The sequence below is a fragment of the Felis catus genome, chromosome B4 (genome assembly GCF_018350175.1).
Source record: "Felis catus isolate Fca126 chromosome B4, F.catus_Fca126_mat1.0, whole genome shotgun sequence".
In the NCBI taxonomy this organism is placed as follows: Eukaryota; Metazoa; Chordata; class Mammalia; order Carnivora; family Felidae; genus Felis; species Felis catus.
Window position 1 is genome coordinate 120,682,962 of NC_058374.1, and position 26,538 is coordinate 120,709,499.

The following is a 26,538-nucleotide window of genomic DNA, read 5'->3' on the forward strand; positions in this document are numbered from 1 at the left end:
ATGTCCATCGATGGATGAATGGATAAAAATGATGTGGTGTGTGTGTATATATATATATATATATATATATATATATATATATATATACACACACACACACATATATATATGTACATATGTACATATATATATATACACACACACACACACATATACATACAGTGGAGAATTACTCGAAATCAAAAAGAATGAAATCTTGCCATTTGCAATCACATGGATGGAACTGGAGGGTATTATGCTAAGTGAAATTAGAGAAAGACAAAAATCATATGACTTCACTCATATGAGGACTTTAAGAGACAAAACAGAGAACATAAGGGAAGGGAAAGAAAAATAATATAAAAACAGGGAGGGGACAAAGCATAAGAGACTCATAAATATGGAGAACAAACTGAGGGTTTACTGGAGGGGTTGTGGGAGGGGGGGATGGGCTAAATGGGTAAGGGGCACTAAGGAATCTACTCCTGAAATCATTGTTGCACTATATGCTAATATGGATACAAATTTTAAAAATAAAATTAAAAAATAAATAAATAAAATAAAAAGTGTTACGACTTTACTGGAGGATTTACCATCAGAGGCGTGAAGCCTGAATCTATGACTAAGGTAGACAAGTTTCTGGTTATGTCATCCATTGTAAATTTAAAAGGTGAAACTCCAGTTTTCAAGTAAGTCTCTTCTAAGTTTGATTTATCTTCATATAGAAGTACATCTCCTCTATATGACACAGTAAAATCAAATTTCTGAACTTACAAATTTGCTAGATCATTAATCTATAGGACTATTATCAGGGCACCTGGGTGGCTCAGTCTGTTGGGCATCCAACTTCGGCTCAGGTCATGATCCCACAATTCATGGGTTTGAGCCCCGCGCATCGGGCTCTGTGCTGACAGCTTAGAGCCTGGAGCCTGCTTTGAATTCTGTGTCTCCCTCTCTCTCTGTTCCTCCCCTACTCATGCTCTGTCTCTCTCTCTCTCTCTCTTTCAAAAATAAAAATAAATAAAAACATTAAAAAAAAATTTTTTTTAAATCTATAGGACTATTATCAACTCACTGGTCCTACACAGAAGGCCCTCCTGTTAAATATTAATTTCCCTGTATTTTAATCTCTTAGAGACAAAATCAAATAAATCAGTGTTTCCCCAAATTGTATAAGTATAAAGAATTGTTGAAAATATATAATCACAGTCTTGATAACCATTCTAAGACCTCAAGAATCATAATTTCACACACACACAAAAAAAAAGGACCCTAAGAGACTATAGATTAATAAGCACCCAAAGTGATTGCTACCATCAGGCAAGTCTGGAAAATGTCGAAGTAGATTAACCATAAGCCAAAATTATAAAGTATTATAAAAACATGCTGAAAGAGGAAGGTGGAAATGTGTATGCATGTGTGTCTGTGTATCTGATGTGTACGTTCATTCTATTTTTTATTTTATTTTTTTAAGATTTTATTTTTAATTAATCTCTACACCCAATGTAGGGCTCAAACTTATAACCCTGAGATCAAGAGTCGGATCTTCTACTAACTGAGCCAGCCAGGTACCCCGTATGCATCCATTCCAAAGAAGAGTTTAACACTGGTTTTACACAGAACCTGGAACACTATAAAATGTTTAAAGCTGCCATGTTGTATAACTTGAAGAGGCACTAATCAAATTAAAATCTATGTGAACATTTTATATGAATAGGTGCACAATCCCAAAATTAGTGGAGACATCCTGCCTTAAAGAAATGAAATACAGTATGAGATCCAAATTTAATGAATACAATAAAAAGGAAATTTTTTAAAGATCTATTAAGATCTAACTTTTCAGCAAAACTTTGTGAAATGGCTCTCATGCTTCTACTTTATTAGCATCTGATTTTTATTTATCAAAATCCAATTTGTATAAAGTATGAACATTCTATATTTAATGAGTTTTAGAATAACCCAAATGGCCTATAATTTTTTTAAGGCACCAACTTAACTCTTAAGAGTCATAAAAGTTCCACTGATGCACAGAATAAATAAATGATAGGCAAAAAAACTACTTAGAGACTAAGAGACTATCTGATTTATAGAAGCTTTTGGTTGATCATTACTATTTAATATCAAGGAAAGCAAAATAAACAAAAGAGGCTAAAAATAAATTCTACTATTTTGGCAGCACAATACCAAAACTGCAAATTGTTTGATGGGAAAGGTGACTGAAATAGAGATTGTCTGACATTAGGAAATTTTATGTCCCATCACTACAGATAACAGAGCTGACCAAAGAAAAGGACTCCCTTTGCCAGTCATGCAGATTAATGGAAATAGCTTACCTTTGTCCTGAAGCAGTTGCAATTGGTGATGGGCCATTAGGATTTCGTGGTTCTTCACATGTACTCATTTCCATTATTACTTTATCCAGGGACTAATAAAAATAACATCAAAAATGTAAAAAATTAGATACAGTATTTTATTTTATGTATGTTTTGAAATATTATGTAATGCTATTTTCTCTTTCATTTCTTTAGGAACAAAGTAAACAGTAAGTAAGCAGAGTCACTTTAAATGTCTTTCAAACAAATACCAAAACAGAAAACAATGTGCTCAGTCGTTTCTCAAGGAACTTATTATCTGATTTAAAAAAAAAAAAAAAAAAAGCTGTGGGCATATACGATTATGAAAGAAAAAAACTACAAGTAGCCATATGCTGGTGAAATCAATAGATTTTACAGGAGTGCAATCTCTAGTCCCAGAATGTATAACATTATTAATTTCTAAATGAGATTATGTATTAATGAATGGGACTTACCAATCTAAGACTTGAGATTTAAGACATATAACAATTAAAAATATGAAATATGAAAGAAATGTGGAAAGACATTCCCATAATGAAAAAATTTCTTTCAAGATAACAGTTTTTGTTGAAGATCAAATGTCTTTGGTAGTCATCACTAGCAAAACTTAGTCATTCTTCATTCTCTATTTTAATACAGCATTTATTATCTGAAATTATCTTATTTGTTTACTTATTCATTGTCAGTCTACTCTATAAAAATATTAAGCTCCCTCAGGAAATGGGGAAGGTGCTCAATAAATATTTGTGGAATAAATGAATCAATAAGTAACCAAATGACCAATCTTTCTTAAATTTTCTTTAAAAAAGAAAAGTATATTAATGTGCATATTATTTAATTTGCTAGATGATTAAAATCAGAAACACAGAAAGCATGAATTGAATGTTATTTACTGCCATATATACTGCCATAGTATATCAATAAAGAGCTAAATGATACAATAAAAATATACCAACTTACAATATAACACATGTGAAAATTTAAAGACCCTCCCGTTTTAAGTTAAAACTTCTCATTTAAGGGCTGAGAAAACTAAGTACTATTCAAATAAAATGAAAGCTAATTAGTGGAAAAGCCAGAAGATCATATATCTATGAAATAAAGCATTAATATTAGCAAAGTACTTAAATCATATCATATATAAATGTTTATTTCTGAGGTAAGTCAGAACTCACCAAACAGATGGGATGTGTTTTCAATTTTGTCCATGGGATCTACCAAAGAAAAATTAAAAAAACAAAAATTGTTTTCTTTAAAATCAATCATTAAAAAATAGCAATCAACACAGATGTTCTCTCTTTAAAAAAAAAAAAGTTTATTTACTTAGAGAGCACGCCCACGCGCCGACGCGTGAGCGGGGTGGGGCAGAGAGAAGCAGGCTCTGTCCTGTCAGCACAGAGCTGAACGTGGGGCTCAATATCAGGACCGTGAGATCATGACCTGAGCCAAAATCAAGAATCAGACACTTAACTGACTATGCCACGCAGGCTCCCAAGATGCTCTCTTAATTTAGTGATAGATATACCAAATTTTATCAGATGACTTTTTTCTCAAATTGCAAAATAATAAACTGAGCAATTCATTCAGACTCTTAAAATCAGATGTACCTGTTTTGTATACGAAAAGACTACTAATCATTATTTTCTTGGTTATCTTTTAAAATAAGAATTTCAGGTCCTCTTAAGTTTCTTTTTTTCCAGACCTTAAAAATATGTTAACTTTCTTCCTTCCTTCCTCCCTCCCTCCGTCTTTTCTTTCTTTTCCTTCCTTCCTTCCTTCCTTCCTTCCTTCCTTCCTTCCTTCCTTCCTTCCTTCCTTCCTTTCCCTTCCTCCCTCCCTCCCTTTCTTCCTTCCTCCCTCCCTCCCTTCTTTCTTTCTTCCTTCCTTCCTTCCTTCCTTCCTTCCTTCCTTCCTTCCTTCCTTCCTCCCTCCCTCCCTCCATCCTTCCTTCCTTTCTTTCTGTCTCTCTTTCTTTCTTTTTTTTTCTTCTTTCTTTCAGGCTCCATACCCAACGTGGGACTTGCAGTCATGACCCTGAGATTAAAAAATCACATGCTCTACAGACTGAGCCAGCCAGGCACCCCTTAACGTCATAATTTAAGATTTCCCAGCAAAGCATGATGGGTGTTTTGTTCATTTAACTGTTCACTTAACAGTTTTTTCAATTCTAAAATTCTGACCATGGGGCACCTGGCTGGCTCAGTCAGAAGAGCATGTGACTTTTGATCTCAGAGTCATGAGTTCAAGCTCCATGTTGTGTGTGGAGATTACTTAAAAATAAAATCTTTTTTAAAAATTAAAAATAAAAGAAAATAAAATTCTGACCAATATTTTTGTAGATATTCAAGAAAAATACACAAACGAGGCTATTTATGTAAAATGTAGGTAATATCAAATAACTAATGTCCAAGCATGCCTTACACTGAAAAATCGCATCTTTATAGATATTTGGGTTTATGGAGGATATAACAAAAATTAAAGGTGACCATCAAAGGATATAGGAACCTTTCCACACTCTTTTGAGTCTAATTTTAGTTTTATGAAACAGATTACTCATGCACTATTTCTACTGAGTAGACTCTCAAAACACCTGGTCTTTAAGAGCAAGAAGTGATATGACATACGATTAAATTCAGAGGTAAGTAGGAATAAATTTTAATAAGGAAAAATAACAATAATAATGAGGAGAAATAATAAACTTAAAAATAAACTTAAAATAATAATAAACTTAAAAATAAACTTAAAAATCCTCAAGGAAGAAACAAATGAGGAAAAGAAATTTTCAAATAAAAGTATAATGTACAGAATAAGATGTGTGTCTTCACGTCTTTATTTGAAATTGTGTTTACTTACCACAAATTTAAATATTTCCCAATTAACAAATATTATGAAAAAATATCTTTGAATATGTGCCAAATTTAGTCAATTATTTTATTAATAAACTACCAGTAATGGGGGCACCTGGGTGGCTCAGTTGGCTAAGCGTCCAACTTTGGCTCAGGTCATGATCTCACGGTTTGTGGGTTCGAGCCTCATGTCCGGCCCTGTGCTGACAGCTCAGAGCCTGGAGCCTGCTTCGGATTCTGTGTCTCCCTCTCTCTCTACCCCTACCCACTCACTCTCTGTCTCTCTCTCAAAAATAAAAAAATATTAAAAAATAAATTAAAAAAAAACTATCAGTAATGTTATTTAAATGTTAGGATTAAACTTTAAAACTAAACTATAAATTACTATTATATTAGCATATGACTTCATTAAGTTCACCAGACACACATTCATGCAATTATTTAAACAGTTATTTGTCTTTTTAAATTATATTAATAAAAATGCCTTTTTATAGATCTATAACAAAATAAGAAATAGGAATGAAATAAAAACTGAAAATAGAAAATGCTTTCCACAGATATCAAAATCTCACCCTAATAGATGCTTTATTACAAAAAACTTTGTTGATAGCAAGCCATGTTGGCAAATCCAACATATTCTGGAGCACCTCTTCATCCAGCTCCAAATTCTTCAATTCACCTTCTCCTTTGAGGGTACTCAGATTTATCTTGTCAGGAGATAAATTTTTAGTAAATCTGAAAGAGAATATATATTGCATTTATTTTAGTGTCAGTTATTGTACCACAGTCATTCTTGCAAATATACATAGCATTAAAAATGTAATAGCAGCACAAAGAAACACAAAACTGCAGTGACAAGCTCTACTTTAATCCATGTTTTTTGATGCATTTTTGTTATTATTGTTTTGATCACTTATCCATAGCTCTCTTACATAAAGCCTGCAGTGTTTTCAGCATACATTTGAATATCATATTCCCATATACAATCAAACTCTGGTTCTTACTGCCTTTCAAACTTATGAATATTTAAGTAGTGTCTACTATTTCCAGGTACTCTGTGAGGCAGTGGGGATAGCTCAAAGCCATCCCACATCACATTATATTCACTTTGCTACAGACCACTTGGCAGAAAGAGATATTCCTCTTCTATGAACCAACCTACAAAGAAGGTTAAGGGGACCCTTTAGAAGCAGCATCAGTGTTGCCACCATTTATCATTTCAAGAACAATATCAAAAGTAGTCAGTACTCCTTTTAGAATCATCTAGAGATTCCCAGCTTTAAAAACTAACCCAGATCATTCAGGAATATATCGAGTACATAAATCTTTCTCTAAAAGGTCTCTGACAAAGAGGATCATGCAACTCTACTTGGCAGCCATTTCAGTGTTTCCTATGTGACATTTAAAGATACCAATTATTTATAATCCTAAATTGGCTGTGCAAATACCATTTACCCTTTCTGTAGTTCAACTAAATGAAGTATAGAGTGCTTAATGAAAGTGCCAAAAGTCACATGGGAGAGTGGACCCTAAATTCTAATTAAAGAACACAGTTCTTAAACCTAAGAAAAAAGATTGCAAGTAACAATAAAATTTTAAATAATACTGGACATTTTCCAAGGGTTTACTGCGTACCAGTTCTTTGTTTGCAAGCATTATTACTTCATCTAATTCCCACGATAACCCATTAGGGTCAATACTATTTTTATTTCCACTATTTAGATGAGTAAACATAATGAGAAACTAACACATTTGCCCAATATCTCGACTAATTATAATGATAAGAGTAATAATAAAAGAGCTGAGATGGAAGTACAATGTTCAATTCACGCCCATCTGAAAGGATGATGAACTACAGGTTGTGCACAGACACTACAAATGTCAGCAAATTGGCAAAGTACTCCAGGTCATCTACACTGAACAAGTACTGTGACGGAAGGCAAATGGCACAATTGTCCATGTGGGCATTCATCCTGGCAAGATGGCCATCACTAGACTAAAACTAGAAAAACACCACAAAAGGATCCTTGAACATAAAGCCAAATCTCGCCAAGTAGGAAAAGGGCAAATATAAGGAATAAACAATTGAGAAGATGAAGGAATAAAGTAATCTTATATTCAACTTTAAATAAAAACTGTTCAAATGAAAAAGTAAATAAATCAAACAGCCCTAAAAAATGAAAAACTGCTAACTGCCCAGGAAGTGCTTTTTTCAAAAATAAAACTACTGACAAAATTAACTACCAGGTAACAAGAGTTATCAGCCAGTCTTCTACCATTTTTTGAAACTAAATATTAAAGGAATAAGATATACAGGTTATGCCCTATACATCAACAAGAATACCTATCAATATACACATGCTTCCCATTGACTCTAAACCAGAATTTTTTGAGCCATATTTTATCTGGATTCATATTTTTTCACAGAAGGTCAACTGAGAAATGCAGAATTCATATTTAACCCATATTTGACCAGTGATGCTAGGTTATATTATACTTACCACCAATCATGTTTGGTTTAATACTATGATGTTTCCTGATAGGTTCCCACCCCTAATCATATAGGAATGGCCTGCCACTACCTCAAGGCACACTATTAGAGCTAGAAGGGAGCATTCAATGCCTACTTACTGAGAATTCACTATTCATACACATATACTGACAAGCAGTACACTCAAGAAGTCCTTGCCTTTGTGCAGTTCTCAATTCAGCTGGTAAACAGAACACCAAAAAGCATGATTAAGAGAGAATACAGTACAGGGCTTTAATCTAGAGCTTCTCTGAAAACAGGGACTTTTGAGCTGATATCTAAGAATGAGTAGAAATTAACTGGGCAAGGAAAAGAAGGGAGTCAGGGAAGAAAGAGTGTTCCAAGTAGTGGGAATAAAACATACAAAGGAAGGTTCTCAGGAAGGAGGGAGCATGGTATAAAATAGAACGGAAAAAAGATCAGCATCTACAATGTAACAAGAGGGCCAGAAGAGTAGAAGATAAATCTGAAAGGACAATGAAGGGACTTGATTCTACAAGGCCTTAACCATTACATTCATTCATTCATTCATTCAATAAATTCTAATTGATACCTATAAATTAACAGACAATGGATATATGACAATGAACAAAACAGATAAAAATCTCTGCCTTCATGGAACTTAAGGGGGCTGGGTTCTGAAAAGAATGAAAAAAATAAGTTAAATATATAGTAAATCAGATTCTGACTACGGAGGAAAAAAAACAAAGCAATATAGTAATGATAGCAGGTGCAAGCAGAGGACCTTTTAATTTTTAAAGGGATGGACAGGAAAATCCTCAGTGAAAAGATGACATGTGGGCAAAAAGATCTGAAGGAAGTGAAGGAGGTAGCTATATAAATATCTAATGAAAAGAAAGCTCTAGGCCAAGGAGAAGCAAAGGTAAAAAAGTTGAGGTGGGAACATGCTTGGCATGTCTGAGAAATAGCAAGAAGGTTAATGTGGCTACAGGAAATGAACAAAAAGGCAAGACTAAAAGCAGATGGAGTAAGTTAGAGAAATAAGAGGGGACAAATCATGTGGGACCTTTAAAGCCACTCTAAGGACTCTGGTTTTTACTATGAGTAAAAATGAAAGTGATTGGTGATTGGAGATGGTTTTAACTAGAATAGGAAACTTCAACTTTTAAGGGTCACTCCACTGAGAATATATGAAAGGGTGGACATGGACAGAAGCAGGCAGCCCAGACAGGAGGTTATTGCGATACTCCAGGTAAGAGAAGATGTTGCCTTCTTCAAGAATATGTGTCTTGAATCAAGAAGGAAAAGTAGGAAGTGGCAGAAAGGGAACAATCTAGATATATCCTAAAGGTAAAGCCAACAGGAGCTGATTAAACAGAATGAAGTCAAGGATGACTCCAAGGTTTTTACTCTGAGTAAATGGAAGGATAGAGTTGCCATTTTTCAGGGTAAAGAAAAAGAGGGAAAAATAAGTTTGAGATTAAGGATCAGAATTTAGGCTTTGAATAGTTTAATTAAGAGACAACTATTAGATAATCCAAGAAGAGATGCCAATTAGGTAGTCAGATATTGAAATCTCATTCTATAGCTGCAGATACAAATTTGGTAATCACCAAAGTTATAGATATTTGTGGTTGCAAGATGAAGACAGAAAATCAAATGGCTCAAAGACTATGGTCAGAGACCACTAAGAAGACAAGGAAATGTAAAAGAAACCAATAAAGGAGATTAAAAAAGAAGAACCAGTGAGGTAGGAAAGAAACCAGGTTGTAACCAGGTTTTGTTTTTTTATTAAGGTAAGAGAAAATTCAGCAAGCTTATACACTGGTGACAATAACGCAGAAAAAAAGAAAACTACTGATGGTGCAGTAAGGACAGACAATTGCTAGAGCAGAATCCTGAGTAGATGAAAGCAGATGTGGTACACAAGAGGAGGGGTTGGCTTTGAATAGTTTTGACTTTGGAAAGCATGTTAATACTCTACATACATAAAAAACAAAATGAGAAAGAATGAGAAAAGGGGAAGCATCTAAAATTGAAAGGAAACTTAAACAAATGAAACTAATTGTACTTTAAAAATACTGTAAGCATATTCAAGTGGAAGATAGGAAGAAAAGAAGGACAAAGGGACAGACAAAGACTATCTGAGTAACTCATGAACACAAATTTGACTCTATGTCCTTAATGGTGGGCAGGATGGGATGCGTGGGTGTGTGTGTGCATGTGGGAAGGGTTAGTGGAGAAATCAAGGAACATCCTGACTGGTTATGTACAAGAACGTTCTTGATCTCAATGGTATTTGCAAAAGGAAAAAAGTGAAAGCACTTAAATGCCCAAGGGGAAATAATCCCTTGACTTATGATATCATGCTACATACGTATCAGGTAATATGTGTTGCCAACCATATAAAGAAAATGCCTATATTATTATGGTGAAAATTCAAGGTTCAAAATTACAATATGATTTCAATTATGTAAAAAATGCATTAGAAAATGTCAAATATCAAGAGTACCTTTGGTTGGTAAGATTTTAGATTTCTTCATCTTTATACTTTTCCATATGTTTAAATGTTCTAATAAGTATATGCCATTTTTATAAAAACAAAAGTTCATCAGAAACCCAAAAGATAGTCCTGACAAGAGTAAAAGTGAAAGATGAAAAGATTAAAATACATGTCATTAACAAGAAATTATACCTTCAATTTAGTACGTACTAAAAGGACAACATCTGCAAAGAGCATGAGCCTTAAAGTCAGACAAGTAAGTCTGAATTCTTGTTTAGCTACTTACTGTGATACCTCTCTGCCTCAGTTTGCTCATCTATAAAATGGGGAAAATAACACGACCTCACACAATTTTAGTGAGGACTAAAGATAATATGGAAAGCATCAGGTACAAAACAGATATCCAAATAACAGTTCTCTTTTTCCTTCCCTCTTTCTATTTAGATTAAATCATGAACACATTAATTATAGTTTTAACTGAACCAATATCAAAAGTTCATGTTTATCCAAATAATACTTCAAAATAGCCAAGGTATAGAGTTAATCTTGAAAACATATTAATATTGCTCATCTATTAAACTGTTTTAAATAGAAATCAGAAGACATATTGGTAACTTACATTCACAGCTATTAAAAAGCTGATTCCCTATACTAGGTAAGCAGTGTGTATATATCAAATTATTTATCTTCAATTATTCATATTAGGCATTAATTTACATATATTTCAGTTGTACAACTGTTTCTCAATCATTTATTAATACGTTTCTTCCAAAAACAGAAACAGGAGAATGATTCTTCAGCAACATTTGTCAGAATTTAATTGACAAAGGAAAAGAAAACCTTCATTACATGTATATACTAGGCAAACAAAGGGATGAAAACTCACAAAAGAGTATTAAGGCGTGGAAGAGGTATTTTTCTACCTATGCTTTTTCCAAGTGTTGCTACAGCTCTTTGAACTAAATTGCCATCTGAGATCCCCAGATAATTGTATTACTCTACTGAATAGTATAATTGAGAAGGGCCTGATCCTAAAGAGAATAATCTGTTATATGAAATAAACCACTACTGCTCACTAAAGAACAATTTAAAGCTCTAAACAGTTATATAAACATTTTAAAACTGAACTTTAAAAATATGGTAGAAATTTAAGTCAATGAATTAAACTTCTGAATAATTATTTATTGACGAAAATGGAGGGGTAGGAGAAATGAAACATAACATATATATAAAACCAACATAGATGTTAACAAAGACTCAAAACAAGGATAAAGGAGAAAGCTGATTGACCTGAATATATCAAAGCCGTATAACAGCACAGAACAAAGTCATAAAAATTTTAGGGCACAATTCTTACTGATTTTTTTATTTTCAAAATTCAGAAACACAGCTTCATTACTATCTACACTATTATGCCAGGCAAAGTGGTTTATTTTAAAATAAACATGTGTCCTCAACTCTTACATCAGTATCCTATGAAATAAATTGTCAAAATAAATAAGTGTTTATTTATTTTGAGAGACAGAGTGTGTGTGTGAGTGGAGCACAGGCAGAGAAAGAGAATTCCAAACAGGCTCCACGCAGTCAGTGAAGAGCCTGATGCCAGGCTCGATCCCACAAACTGTGAGACCATGATGTGAGCCAAAATCAAGAGTTGGACCCTCAACCCTACCATGAAATAAATTTTAATATGAATGTATATATTTTATTGGTTAATTTTATGGTTTATTTTTAACAATGTAACAATTTTAAAACATACTTAAAAGATGAAAACAGGCTTCTACTTCATCCAAAATTTTCTTTAATTACACATAACACATGAAAATACATTTACTAGTTTTTTCAGTAGTAACAACAAAAATAGCTAACTAGAAAAATAAAATTTCCAAATGGAAAGAATGTGTTTGACTTAGATTATACATTTATTACATGCAAAGCATGTGCTAAATAGACATTTATGGCAAAACAAAGTTAAGTCCATAATCAAAGATTTATAATTTGCTTAAGGTAACAGACGATAAACGCCCAAAAAGTCAAGATTTCCAACTTTGTAATAAAAATGCCATTTACTGCACAACCTCTCTCTGTTTTAGTTTCCCTATCTGTAGAATGGAGATAATAATAATAATACCCGCTTTCATGGGGCTGTTCTGAGGATTAACTGAGTTAGAACATGTAAAATGCTAGGAAATGTCCCTAATACATAGGAAAACTCAGGGAGTGTTAGTTATTATTAATACAAAGACACAGGTTAAATAAAATTATGAACACAGAAACCTTATATAACGAGTAGTGAAAATTTTTCAAAAAACTTTTTTTGGCTTGATAAAACATGAGGTATGCAACAGATCATAAATCAAAAAGCATAAATTTACTATAAAAAAGCATAAATGTTACTATAAATTTTAGTTGTGATTTATTTGAACTTTCATCAGATCCATTCTACAGCTGCATCATAAAAACAAAGATCATAAAGTTTTATTAGCTAAAGCAACCTGAAACAGATTTCTGAAATGTACCATCTCCAAGTTAAATACAGTACTTGGGGGGTAGAATCAAACACTTACAGCTCACAAGAATCTCATCATAGTTTATAAACTCTTTTCTGACCCACTTACCTACCTTCTTCTACACCTACCTCTTTGCAATCATGTAATAAAACCCTGGGACATTCTTTTCAAACCTCATCAGTAAATCTGCATTTCTTGAGTTATTTACTTTGTCCTGAAATTGTTTATGGTTCCTGTTATTGTACATGTTATTAAAGATTCACATCAATTTCTACCATTCTTCTAGACTTAGTAATTGGCTGTGCTACTTGACAATTATTTTCTCAAATTACAGTTTTAACTAGAAATAATCATTTAAAAAATTTTTTTAATGTTTATTTTTGAGACAGAGAGAGAGAAAGGGAGGGAGGGAGGGAGGGAGGGAGAGGGAGGGAGGGAGGGAGGGAGAGAGAGAGAGAGGGAGGGAGGGAGGGAGGGAGGGAGGGAGGGAGGGAGAAAGAGACGGCACAAGCAGGAAGAGCAGAGAAAGAGGGAGACACAGAATCTAAAGCAAGCTCTAGGCTCCGAGCTGTCAGCACAGAGCCCAAGGTGGGTCACACACCCACGAGCCATGAGATCATTGACCTGAGCCGAAGTCAGATGCTTAACTAAATGAGCCCCGTAGGTGCTTCCCCCCCTTTTCTTTCCTTTTCTTTCTTTCTTTCTTCCTTCCTTCCTTCCTTCCTTCCTTCCTTCCTTCCTTCCTTCCTTCCTTCCTTCCTTAACTTCTGAATGGTTTAATTGCCAAATAGTTGGAAATGATTATTGGTTAAGGAAAGGTCCAAATCAATACAGCTTTTTATTTTTTAGTTCATATCTTTAATTAATCCACATACAATTACTTGTCTTCTGGTTTGTTAAAGCAATAGGTCAGACAACATTTGCCACAATAATGTCTGTCAAAGTGTCTGATATTAAGAATTCCAGTGCATTCATCTGAAGGGCACTCCTGATGAAGGCTACTGATTTTGCCATTTTCATCCACCTTATAGTACTTCAGGACAACCAGCTTAACTTTGTTTATGTTTTTTCTTCTTGGGAGTGGTGAAAGACTTCTCTTCCTTTTCTCAGCAACACCAAGTCTCAACACAAGATGAAGAATGGACTACTTTTGGATGTTGTAGTCAAAGTACATCCATCTTCCAGTTGCTTGCCAGCCAAGATCAGTCTCTGATGATCAAGAGGAATTCCTTCCTTATCTTGGATCTTGGCCTTTACATTTTCTATTATATCCAAGGGTTCAATCTCGAGAGTGATAATCTTCCCCATAAAAGTTTTCATGGAAATCTGCATCTTGCCAGCGGTTCCACCTGGCGGTGCTCTCGTGGGAAGGGTGAAGCCCCAGGAACAGAGTGGGGTCCGGGAGGTTCTCGGGCCACATGGGGAAAAGCGGTTCCATTACTGGAAGGACACCTGGCAGAGACTGTTGAAGCCACCCAGTCCCAGCAGACCCCAGAAGGCGGCCACATTCGCTGGTGCTGTGGCAAGGTCGTTAAGGGTGAAGCCTGATGCCAGATGTGTGTTGTGATTTTTCATAATCCCTGAAACACTGTGCTACACTGTCTCGTGAACTTTTTCTGGGGCGGGCTGGCACCTGGCCGCAGTCGGGGCACCGGCAGCAGCAGGGCCCAGCGGGCATTCCTGCGTGCAGCCAACATTCGGCCATCACTCATTCGGCCATTGCTCAGTGAGCCAAATCAAAACAACATTTATTACATCTTTAAAATATCACAAATAAGGAGCACCTGGGTGGCTCAGTCAGTTAAGCATCCGACTTCAGCTTAGGTCATGATCTCATGGTCCGTGAGTTTGAGCCCTGCATTGGGCTTTGCACTGATAGCTCAGAGCCTGGAGTCTGCTTTGGATTCTGTGTCTCCCTCTCTCACTGCCCCTCCCCCACTCACTCTCTGTCTCTCAAAAGTGAATAAACGCTAAAAAAAATTTAAAATATCACAAAAAAGTCTGAAAAATCATCCAGAATCTTGCTGTTTCTGTAGCTGGACAACTTCAACCTTATTCATCAGGCTGCTGAACTGTCCCTTTTTCAGAAACATAGATACTATCCAAAAATTTTCTGATATCCTTATTGTGTAACCATCGCTTGCTGAATCAGAGCAGCTGAGTTTGATACAAGTCAATGTCATTTCCTTCAAGAATTAACTCATTGTTCTGGGCTTGTGATACAGCACAAGCAACACCTGGCCTCACCTGTAGAAGTCTTTTTCACCCAAGAAATTTTGGATTTCGACAAGAGAACCATTCTCCTGAATAACAACACTAATGGGGAAGTGAACACAGACATCTTGTAATGGAAGCCCAGTGTAACCCCCTTGATCATGTTCTATACATGACTATAGATGGTGCAAACAATAGCCAGTTCTTCTCTATTTCCCCACCATTTGTCAACTCAGAGACTCTTCTTTTACTTTCCAGGACTGAGTTCTACATTGATGTGACTGAAAAGTCCCTTCACAGGGTTCCTCTGGAGCCCTTTACAATAACACTGCATCCCTTCAGAGTGATGTTGACATTTTCTGGAATGTCTGCGGTCTGATTGCTAGAATGGTCTTCATTCTCGCAGTAGATGTGGCAAAGAGAGCAGAAATAATCATTTCCATTCTGTGATATTTCATGTTATAGCATGAACAACTAGATTTTACAAGGAATTTAACAATGCATGTTAAATTGTTTGATTATGAAACTTGTAATCTGAAGTTCTTGGGAGAACTTCAAGGGGTCCAAGATATTTTATCATATTTTCAAAGGAGACTTTTAGGGCCAAAGAAAAGATAATCAAAACCACTGCCTTAAAGAAAAAGGATTAATTGTAACCATCCAGAAAATAAACTTCAATATTATAATTTGATTTTCAATACTGTTATTTAATATAATTAACTTGTTATTAATAAACAAACACTGCTTAGGATGGCTGTCCAGCTACCAGTGATTCTATCTTCCCAGAGAAAGGCTATAAATACAGGAGAAAGGCGCATACCTAAGACATTTTAACATACCCTGGGTACAGCTAATTGATCTAGAAGTTGAAAAGGCATCTAGGCTGTTTAATCAGATTCTTTCCTTCAGAAATTTGAAACTAAAATACTATTTTAGGATCAAGGTGATAAATAACAAAGGAGTATGACTGACAGAAAACATAGATCCAATATTTTAGAACGTAAAGGCACCATAAGGGCGCCTGGGTGGCTCAGTTGGTAAAGCATCCAGCTTTGGCTCTGGTCATGATGTCATGGTTTGTGAGTCTGAACTCGCATCAGGCTCTCTGCTGTCAGCACACAGCCCACTTTGGATCATGTCTCCCTCTCACTCTGCCCACCCCATCCCACCCCCCACTCTCGTGCACACACTCTCTCTCAAAAATAAATAGTTAAAAAAATATATTCAAAAAAAAGTACGTAAAGGTACCATTAAAGATTCTTCTCCCATCATTGTTCCATTCTCCTACATGGGGCCCAAATCAGACCTATGAAATAAACTAGTAAGTGAAATCACTAGCTGGTATCTCAAAACTGTGCTTCCCTACAAGGATTAAATTTTCATTGTATATGAAGATCTATTATAAAAACCAGTATCTATGTTTAAGCAAATTTAGTAGCTTTTGCTTGATTTTATTCAAAACAGTATTTCTAGAAGAGAACAAAGTACCTTAAGACTACATGTTAAGATCATACAAGAGAAGATATTCCTGGAGAGACTTCCCAAAATCTGATAGACTATCAAGTCCTTTGGCTAGGAACAGTAAGTTATTAATCTGCAACTAATTACATCCTTCCATAGTCCATGGACTTCATCATGTAGACATAAAGATAACTACTCAAAACTAAGAAAAACAGATGAAGCTTTTCTAAGGAAACCCGTATTTCCTCATTTTCTCCATTATCTAACCCCATTTTTTCACCCCAGTTACACCTTTTAATCTGGCACTCTCCTCTTAGAGTTACTTGCTTTCTTGCCCTACTCTATGCCTTATTATCTTCAGGCTCAAAAAGTGAACTAGTTATTTTCAAAAATGTTGATATAAGGTAGGGCAAGGAATACACTTTATTTCCTTTAGTACTTACAGAAACACCCACACAATTAAAATGAAAATTTCACAGAGCAATAGTTTAATACAGTCTGATATTTTCTATTCTATTTCATTCTTTCAAAAGTCATTACAACCTGCCACAGAGATTTCACAAGGCAAGTATAACTCACAGTTTAACAGAAGTAATATAAGAAGTACATCATGACTAAGTATGAAGATGGGTTTAACACTCAAAAATCAACCAGCATAATTTACCATATTAAAAAGTAAAATCACATGATGATCTCAATGAGACATAAAAAAGCACTGGACGAAAGTCAATAGCATGCATGGAAAAATAACTCTCAACAAACTAGGAACAGAAGAGAACTTCCTCCAAACTACAGAGGACATCTATGAAAATCCTACAGCCAAAATCATACTTAAAGATGAAAGATTAAAATGTTTTGTCCCTAAAACACAGACAAGGCAAAGATATTTGCTCCTACCACTTCTATTCAGGTTCTAGCCAACAAAATGAGGCAAGAAAAAAATAAAAGACATTCTGTTTGAAAAATAAAACTGCATTTTTTCTTCAGACGACATGATCATCTGCATAGAAAACCATACAGAATCTTTTTAAAAGGCTACAAAAACTAATAAATGAGTTGAGCAAGGTTACAGGATATAAGAGCAGTAGAAAAAAATAAAATTAATTGAAGGGACACAGGAAACAAGTGAAAGAACTCCCAATGGCTAAAGCTGGAACAATTTGGTCAATAAATTATTAGATTATAACTCAAAATATAAAATAAATATAGAGTCCACATAGATATAAATACATGATTGAGTAAATAACTGGGAGATAAGAGTAAATCTCCCATACAGAAAATTTCCAAATAACTTATGTTTTCTCTATTTCAATCTCAGGGAAGTGGAACATAACCCTTCACTCCTTTTGTGTATGGCTGCTTTTCTTTCCAAAGTATACAGTATGGAAGTGAGCAAAAGAGTAACTTTATGGTGGAGAATCTGACAAAGGCCAACATGGACAATATGACATTGTTGATAGTAGGTACTTTTGATATGACATAATAAAAATGGCATTTTTCCTCTGTAATCTTTTGCCAAAACCTCATAACCCATTCTAATCATGAGAAAAAACATTACACAATAATTGATTGAGAGACACTCAACAAAATATCTAACCAATCTTACTGAAAACTCTCATGACCATCAAAATGAAGGAAAGTGTGAGAAACACCCAGGAGGAGTCTAAAAAACATGATCACTAAATATAATGTGATATTCACAATGAGACGTTAGGTAAAAAAGGAACAAAAAAAGGACGTTAGGTAAAACTTAAGGAAATTCAAATGAAGTATAGGCTATACTTAATAAGAATTTATAGGGGCGCCTGGGTGGCTCAGTCGGTTAAGCGTCCGACTTCGGCTCAGGTCATGATCTTGCAGTTTGTGAGTTCGGCCCCGCATCGGGCTCTGTGCTGACGGCTCGGGGCCTGCAGCCTGCTTTGAATTCTATGTCTCCCTCTCTCTCTGCCCCGACCCTGCTCATACTCTGTGTCTCTCTGTCTCTCAAAAATAAATAAATGTCAAAAAAAATTTTTAATAAAAATAATAATTTATAAATATTGGCTCATTAATTGAGACAAATGTACCATACTAATATAAAATATTAATAATAAAAGAGATGGACTCCAATGCTATTGAATCCTGTCCTTTTCATTTTTTTAAATAGGCCATGAATAGCTAATTCTTAAAATCTTGTTTTTCTCAACCATAGAAAAATCTGTCATGTATACATACCTTATATCAAAGGGGTAAATGAAAAGTTCTAATGACTCACGAAAATTGTTTGAGAGCATAAACCCAAAGCATAACACAGAAAAATTCTTATTAAAACTATGAGAAGCCTAATAAAAATCTTTGCTATAGGTCTCTCAACCGATATTACTCAAATAATAAAATTTTCCAGCAATTCTTATATGCAGATTTTTGTTATTAGTAACTTAGCAGAGAACATTGTGCAGGGGAATAAATGGCTGCCTCAGAACTGCTACTCAGAATCAATATTTACAAACCTGCCAACCTGGCACTGATTTTTTATAGAATGAATGCAAGCAAGAAATCCAAAGCTTATTTTTTTTTCACAGAAAAATATTTTTAATACAGACTTTCAGCAGAGAAGTTGACCAATATATCCTAGTAAAATGAGATAAATGCACAGTGTTTCACTGCACTATATGGTAATCCCTCCACAAAAATAAAAATAACTGCAACAGAAGGGAGTCTGGGTGGCTCAGTCAGTTAAGCTTCTGACTTCAGCTCAGGTCATGATCTCACAGTACGTGGCTTCAAGCTCCGCTTCGAGCTCCGTGCTAACAGCTCAGAGCCTGGAGCCTGCTTCGGATTCTGTGTCTCCCTCTCACTCTGCCCCTCCCCTGCTCATGCTCTGTCTCTTTCTTTCTCTCTCTCAAGAATAAATAATAACTACCATAGAGGAAATCACACACATAAACAATTGGGGAGATGGGATGTGAGGTATATGAAAACTCTTTGTATTATCTTTACCACTTTCCTATAAACCTGAAAGTATTCCAAAATAAAAACCTTATTTTAAAAGGTCATTTAAGTTGCATATAGAAGGTTTATCTATTTTGTTGTATGTAAATTCCACTAAAAAAAAAAAACATACATCATTTCCATGTGCTAGCAGCAATTGGAAACTGAAAATTTTTAAGAACCACTTACATTAATATGACAAGCATGAAATTTTTAGGGATAAATCTGATAAAGGTATATAAGACCTATATATTGTAATTTTAAAAGACATAAATAAAGGGAGAAATAACACATAGGTAGATCAGAGGACTCAGTATTTTAAAGATGTCAAGTTTCTTCAAATAGAATTATAGACCCTAAGCAAATGCCCAGCAGACTTTTTGGTAGAAACAGGCTGATTCTGAAATTTATGTAAATATATAAGATGTAGAATGTCTAACTTTAAAAAAGATGAACAGAGTTGGAGGCCTTGTACTACCAATTTCAAGACTTCTTAAAAAGCTACACTGGGGCACATCACTGGCTCAGTCAGTACAGCATGCAACTCTCAGGGGTCATGAGTTCAAGTCCTACATTGGGCAAAGAGCTTACTTATTAAACAAACAAAAAAAACCCACAACAAAACAAAACAAAACGCTACAGCATTCAAAATAGTCTGAGACTGGTGTAAAGATAGACAAATGAACAACAGAGCAAAATAGAGCGTCCTGAAATAGAACCAAATTTATAGTAAGGGGATTTTCAACAAACGTGCAAAAGCAGATCAATAAGAAAAAGCATTTTTAATAAACTGTGGGAACAACTGTATAGCCACTGCCAAAAGAAAAAGAAAAAAAACAAAAACCTTGATACTTACCTCACATCATAAACAAACATTTAAATATAACTAGATCACAGACCAAAATCCAAAAACTGAATCTATAAAATTGCTGTAAGAAAATAAAGTAGAAAATCTTGGTGATACTGGGCCTGGCAAAGATTTCTTTAACATAACAAAAACATGCACAAATCATAAAGGCGAAAACCAATACTTTAAGTTTTATCAAAATTAAAAACCCGCCTATCAAAAACACTGTTACTAAAGGAGAAACCACAGAGGGAGAGAAAGTATTTATGAAACGTGTTTGAAAAAGGACTTGTGTCTACAGTACATAAAGAACTCTTGCAATTCAAAAGTAAGACAACTCATTAATTAAGTAGACAAAAGATTTAAACAGACCCGCAAACCAAAGAAGACATACAGATGGCAGATAAGCAGATGAAAAGATGTACAATATAGCCAGTCAATTGGGAATTGCAAATTAAAAACCACAGTAACACACCATTACTTACCACTAAAATGAGAAAATTAAAAAGACTGACAATAATGAGTATTGTTGAAGATGCGGAGCAACTGGAACTCTAATCTTACATATTTGCTGGTGAGAACATAACATGTACACTTTGGAAAGCTGTTTACCAGTTCCTTAAAAATTTATGTATATACCTATCTATAACCCAACCATTCTACTCCTAGGCATTTACCCAAGGGAAATAAAAAGCATGTACCCTCACAAAGACTTCTACATGAATGTTTACAGTAGCTTCATTTGTAATAGTAGAAAACTGGAAACAAACCAAATGATCATCAGTAGGTAAATAGATAAACACCTTGTGACACATTCAAAATGGAATATATTCAGCAGTAAGAGAGAATGCATAAAACAGATTAATTGTAAAATAATTATGCCGAGGGCAAGAGGTCAAAAAAAGGTATACTAATTGATTCACTTATACAAAATTCTAGAAAATGCAAATTAATCTACATGAAATAGATTATACAATAATAAAAGACGAGGCAGGAGAAGAGGAAGGAGAAAATTACCAAGGGGCATGAGGAAACTTAAGGGCATATGTCAAAATTTATCAAGCTGTATACCTTAAATACGTGCAGTTTAATTGCATGTAAATCAATTATATTTCAATAAATCTGTTTAAGTCATATATACTTTTTTAAATGTTTGTTTATTTTTGAGAGAGACAGAGATTGCATGCATGTACACAATCAGTGGCAGGGGAGGGGCAAAGAGGAAGACAAAGATTCCCAAGTAGGATCCACACTGCAAGCAGAGCCCAACACAGGGCTCAAACCCATGAACTGTGAGATCATGACCTGAGCTGAAACCAAGTTGGATGCTCAACCAACTGAGCCACCAAGCTTCCCAAGCTTTTTTTTTTAAATGTTTATTTATTCGGGGGCGGTAGGGAGTGTTCGTGTGTGCAAGTGGGGTAGAAGCAGGGAGACAGGGTCCCCTTTATTGCATATTACAAAAATAATCAAGATAAACTATAAATTGAGAATGCTCAAAAATGAAGGTAATTTACAATGAACACACCTTGACACACACACATACACACACACACACACACACACACACACACACACACACCTATGTGTACAGGTGTATACATACTTCCTAATAAAAAAGAAAATGGACTAGTTAACTTAATGAAATACAAGGAAATAAGAATTTTTAAGGGGCACCTGGTTGGCTCAGTTGGTTAAGCATCCAACTCTTGGTTTCAACTTAGGTCATGACCTCACAGTGGTAAGACTGAGCCCCATGGCAGGTTCTACACTAATCGCGGAGCCTGCTTGGGATTCTCTCTCTGTCCCTTCCTGGCTTATACATGTGCATGCTCTCTCTCAAAATAAACATTTTTTTTTTTTAAAGAATTTTTAAGGGGCTCCTGGGTGGCTCAGTCGGTTAAGCGTCTGACTTCAGCTCAGGTTATGATCTCATGGTTTGGGAGGCTCTGTGCTGACAGCTCGGAAGCCTGGAGCCTGCTTCAGATTCTGTCTCCCTCTCTGCCCCTCCCATGCTCATGCTCTCTCTCTCTCTCAATAATAAATAAACGTTAAAAAAATAAAAATTAAAAAAAAAAGAATTTTTAAGATATTTGAGTCGCAGCTTTTTGAAAAGCATACTACTCATCATCTGAAGATATGGGCAGTTTTAAGCCAAGTTAAAAAAAGACAAAACTAAGTAGATCCATAAGCAGCCTTCATACTATCAAAGAATATCAAATAATTTTAGAATTTTAGCACCTGAAAAGTTCCTCTAATCCAACATCTTCATTTTACAGTATAAAATGTGAAGCCCAGAAGGGTTTAAATCAACTGCTAAGGTCACATCAAGGCAGAGCCAAGACTATAATCAAATTTGTATAATTTTAATTTAAAAGGTATTTCAAGATCAATCATCATTTCATTATCATACTGATCAATTTTCAATTCAACAATATTTAATGAACATTTCCTAGGCATTGTAGGAGTATATGGCAATTCTTACCTTCAAGTTTTCAATGTCAATTTGAGGCCTATTAAATATTTCAGTCATAAGTGCTATTTTCTTTAAAGAAACCTCTGGCGTTAATAGAAGGATCAAGTTATGCTCATAATAAATTCTCTCTCTCTTTTTTTAAGTATTCTCAATTTACAGAGTTTGTTTGGCTTGGTTATTTTTATAATACACATATAAAGGAAATCAACCAATCTTGTCCAGCCAATTTTTTCACATTTAAAGAATTGAACACTTTTAAAGAATGGAAAGGTTGCAAAGTTGGCAGCCTGTGAGCTATGTTTTACCCACAAGTACATTCTGTCTGCATAGTGTTTTAAAAAACCTAAATGTGTGGCTAACATTTACAATTAGCACACCTTGTATTAAAATCTGGGTTTCCTAATTTTGTTGAAACACTGGAAGATCTGACACAACGAGACATGCATCCTTCATGGCAAAAACTGAGCAATGATTAGACTCTTGGATACCTTAGACAAATAAGACATAATTACAACTTTCAAAAACCTCACAGTTATTAGAGACAAGCACATAAGCAAGTCATGGCAGTCCGTTACAGTTTTACTATGTGCCAAACACTGTGTGACAGATATTACACTAAAAATGAAAATAGGGGCACCTGGGTGGCTCAGTCAGTTAAGCGTCCGACTTCAGCTCAGGTCATGATCTCACGGCTGGTGAGTTCAAGCCCCGCGTCGGGCTCTGTGCTGACAGCCCAGAGCCTGGAGCCTGCTTTGGATTTTGTGACTCCCTCTCTCTCTCTCTGCCCCTCCCCTGCTCATGCTCTGTCTCTGTCTCTCAAAAAATAAATACATGTTAAAAAAAATTGTTTAAAAAAATGAAAATAGAATAAGATGGAGGTACCAAAGAAGTGATAATCATTTGTTAAAAATACTGTTTTGGGAAGGCTTCATGGAGAAGAACTTGAGCTGTGTTTTTTAAGAGTAATGTTTCTTCCAGGTGAACAGGAGAGAACAGGACATTTTAGGAACAGCCAACTGCCATGTTCATGGTTATAGGATCACATAAGTAGGCATGGTTGAAATACAAGGCATCATGCAGTTTGTGAAGAAATAGTATGCCTTTGAAAGATGGACTGAAGGCCAGATCAAGAAGGACTCTTGTATCCGATGCTGAGGAATGTGAGTTTCATCCTATACATCAGTATTGTTCTCACAGTGCTAAGGAGATTACTCATGATTCAACATAGCTGTGAAAACAAATAAAAAGGGAAAAGGTATAATAGCTAATTGCCCTAGTTACTGATTCAACTAAATTACTAAAAGATAATTTATGAGCTTAGCCTGATCCTTGTTCTGTTAACAGAACAAGTGGAGCCCTACTTTGCCTGCCTTATGTAGTTGTTCTATTTTAAAATTTCTTTGAACAAAAAAATTCTGTTATAAACAAATTTATTTTTTAAAAAGCTTGAACATGAGCCATTAAAAATATTTTACCAATCTTTACCCATACACTACATTAACAAAACAAAGGATAAAAATCATATGATCATCTAAATAGATGCAGAAAAAGCATTTGACAAAATTCAACATCTATTTATGATAAAAACCCTCAACAAAGTGGTTATAGAAGAAATCTACCCCTCAACATAATACAGGCCCTATGACAAATCCACAGCTAACATCATACTTAAAAGTGAAAAGCTGAAGGAATTTCCTCTAAGACAATGATGCCCACTCTCACCACTTTTATTCAACATAGTATTCAAAGTCCTAGCCATAGTAGTTAGTCAAGAAGAATTGGAAAGGAAGAAATAAAATTGTCAATTTGTAGACGACATAATACAATATATAGAAAACCCTACAGATTCCACACAAAAAAAAACCTACTAATACAAACTAATAAATGAAAATTAACATACAGAAATAGGTTGCACTAATAATGAACTATCAGAAAGAAATTAAGAAAACAATCCCATTTACAACTGCACCAAAAAGAATAAAATATCTAGGAATAAATTTTATTAGGGAATGAAAGACCTACATTCTGTAAAACATTGATGAAAGAAATTGAAGACAGCAAAAATAAATGGAAAGATATTCTGTGCTCATGGAATGGAAGAATTAATAGTGTTTAAATGTCCATATTACCCAAAGCAATCTATAGATTCAACACAATCCCCATCAAAACACCAATGGAATTTTTCATAGAACTAAAACAAAGAATCCCAAAACTTGTATGGATCCACGAAAAGACCCTGAACAGCCAAAACAATCTTGAGAAAAAACAAAGCTGGAGATTATCACACTTCCTGATTTCAAATACTACAAAGCTCCAGTAATCAAAACAGTATGGTACTGGCATAAAAACGCAGACACATATATCAGTGAAACAGAAAAGAGAGCTCAGAAATAAACCCACACATACATGTTCAATCTATCTATAACAAAGAAAGCAAGAATATACCATGGGGAAAAATAGTCTCTTCAATGAATGGTATTGGGAAAATTGGACAGCCATGTGCAAAGAAATTAAACTGGACCACAAAAACAAACTCAAAATGAATTAAGGATTTGAATGTGAGGCCAGAAACCATGAAATCCCGGGGGGGGGGGGGGGGGGGGGGAAGAAAACAGATGATAAGCCTTTTAACATTGGTCTTACTCATATTTTTTTGAACCAGTCTTCTCAGGCAAGGGCAACAAAAGGTAAAATGAATATACGGCATCATATCAAGCTACCAGCTTTTGCACAGCAGAAGAAACCCTAAACAAAATCAAAAACAACCTAACTGAATGGAAGAAGACATTTACAAATTATACATCTGATAAGGGATTAATATCCAAAATATACAATGAACTTACACAACTTAATACATATATTAAAAAAAAAAAAAACCTACTTAAAAATGAGGAAAGGATCTGAATATTCTCCTAAGGAAGACACACAAATGGCCAACAGACACATGAAAAGATGCTCAACATCACTAATCATCAGGGAAATACAGAGCAAAAGCACAAGGAGATATCACTTCATACCAGTCAGAATGGCTGGTATCAAAAGGACAAAAAATAACAGGTGTTGGCAAGGATGTGAAGAAAAGGGAACCTTCATACACTGTTGGTAGGAATGTAAAGTGGTGCAGCCACTATGTAAAACAATATGGAGGCACCTCAAAAAATTAAAATTAGAGCTACCACACAATCCATCAATTAAATTTCTAGGTATTTATCCAAGAAAACCAACAACCACCAATTCAAAGAGATATATGCACATCTATGTTCACTGTAGCATTAGCCAAGGGAAGGAAGCAATCTAACTGTCCATCAATAGATGAATGGATAAACAAGATGTGGTGTATATATACACAATGGAATATTACTCAGCCATAAAAAAGAATGAAATCTTGCCATTTAAAACATGGATACACCTAGAGGGTTTTATGTTACAAGAAGTCAAAGACAAATACCATAGGACTTGACTTATATGTAGAATCTAAAAAGCAAAGCAAATGAACAAACAAAAAAGAAAGAGACTCACAGATGTAGGAAGCAAGCTACCAGACTGGAGAGGGGTTGGGGGCTGGGCAAAATAGGTGAAGGATTTTAAGAGGTACATATTTCCAGTTACAACATAAGTAAGCCATGGGGATGTAACGCACACCATAAGTACTATAGCCAACAATATTGTAACAATTTTGTATGGTGACAGATGATGACTTATTGTGGGATCGTTTTAAAATGAACCGTATAAAATTTCACTATGATGTACACCTAAAATTAATGGAATATTGTGTATCAATTATATTTCAATTAAAAAAATGAAAGACTTTGAGGAGAAAGTTAAGATTGTGGAGGAGTAGGGTGACCCTAAGCTTGCCTCCTACCTTGAACACAGCTAGATAAATA

At 34.9% G+C, this 26,538-nt stretch overlaps 1 protein-coding gene and 1 pseudogene across 2 annotated transcripts in view; both read right to left on the minus strand.

Moving 5' to 3' along the window:
- UHRF1BP1L (UHRF1 binding protein 1 like) overlaps window positions 1–26,538 on the minus strand; it is a 116,602-nt gene that overhangs the window by 66,948 nt on the left and 23,116 nt on the right. For both annotated transcript variants that reach the window (XM_011284169.4, XM_011284170.3), the window contains 3 exons: window positions 5,752–5,914; window positions 3,509–3,547; window positions 2,313–2,404 (listed from right to left, as the gene is read on the minus strand). In XM_011284169.4, coding sequence (XP_011282471.2) covers window positions 2,313–2,404; window positions 3,509–3,547; window positions 5,752–5,914 — 294 coding nt within the window. The remainder of the gene's footprint in view (window positions 1–2,312; window positions 2,405–3,508; window positions 3,548–5,751; window positions 5,915–26,538) is intronic.
- LOC101096078 lies at window positions 13,375–14,491 on the minus strand (annotated as a pseudogene).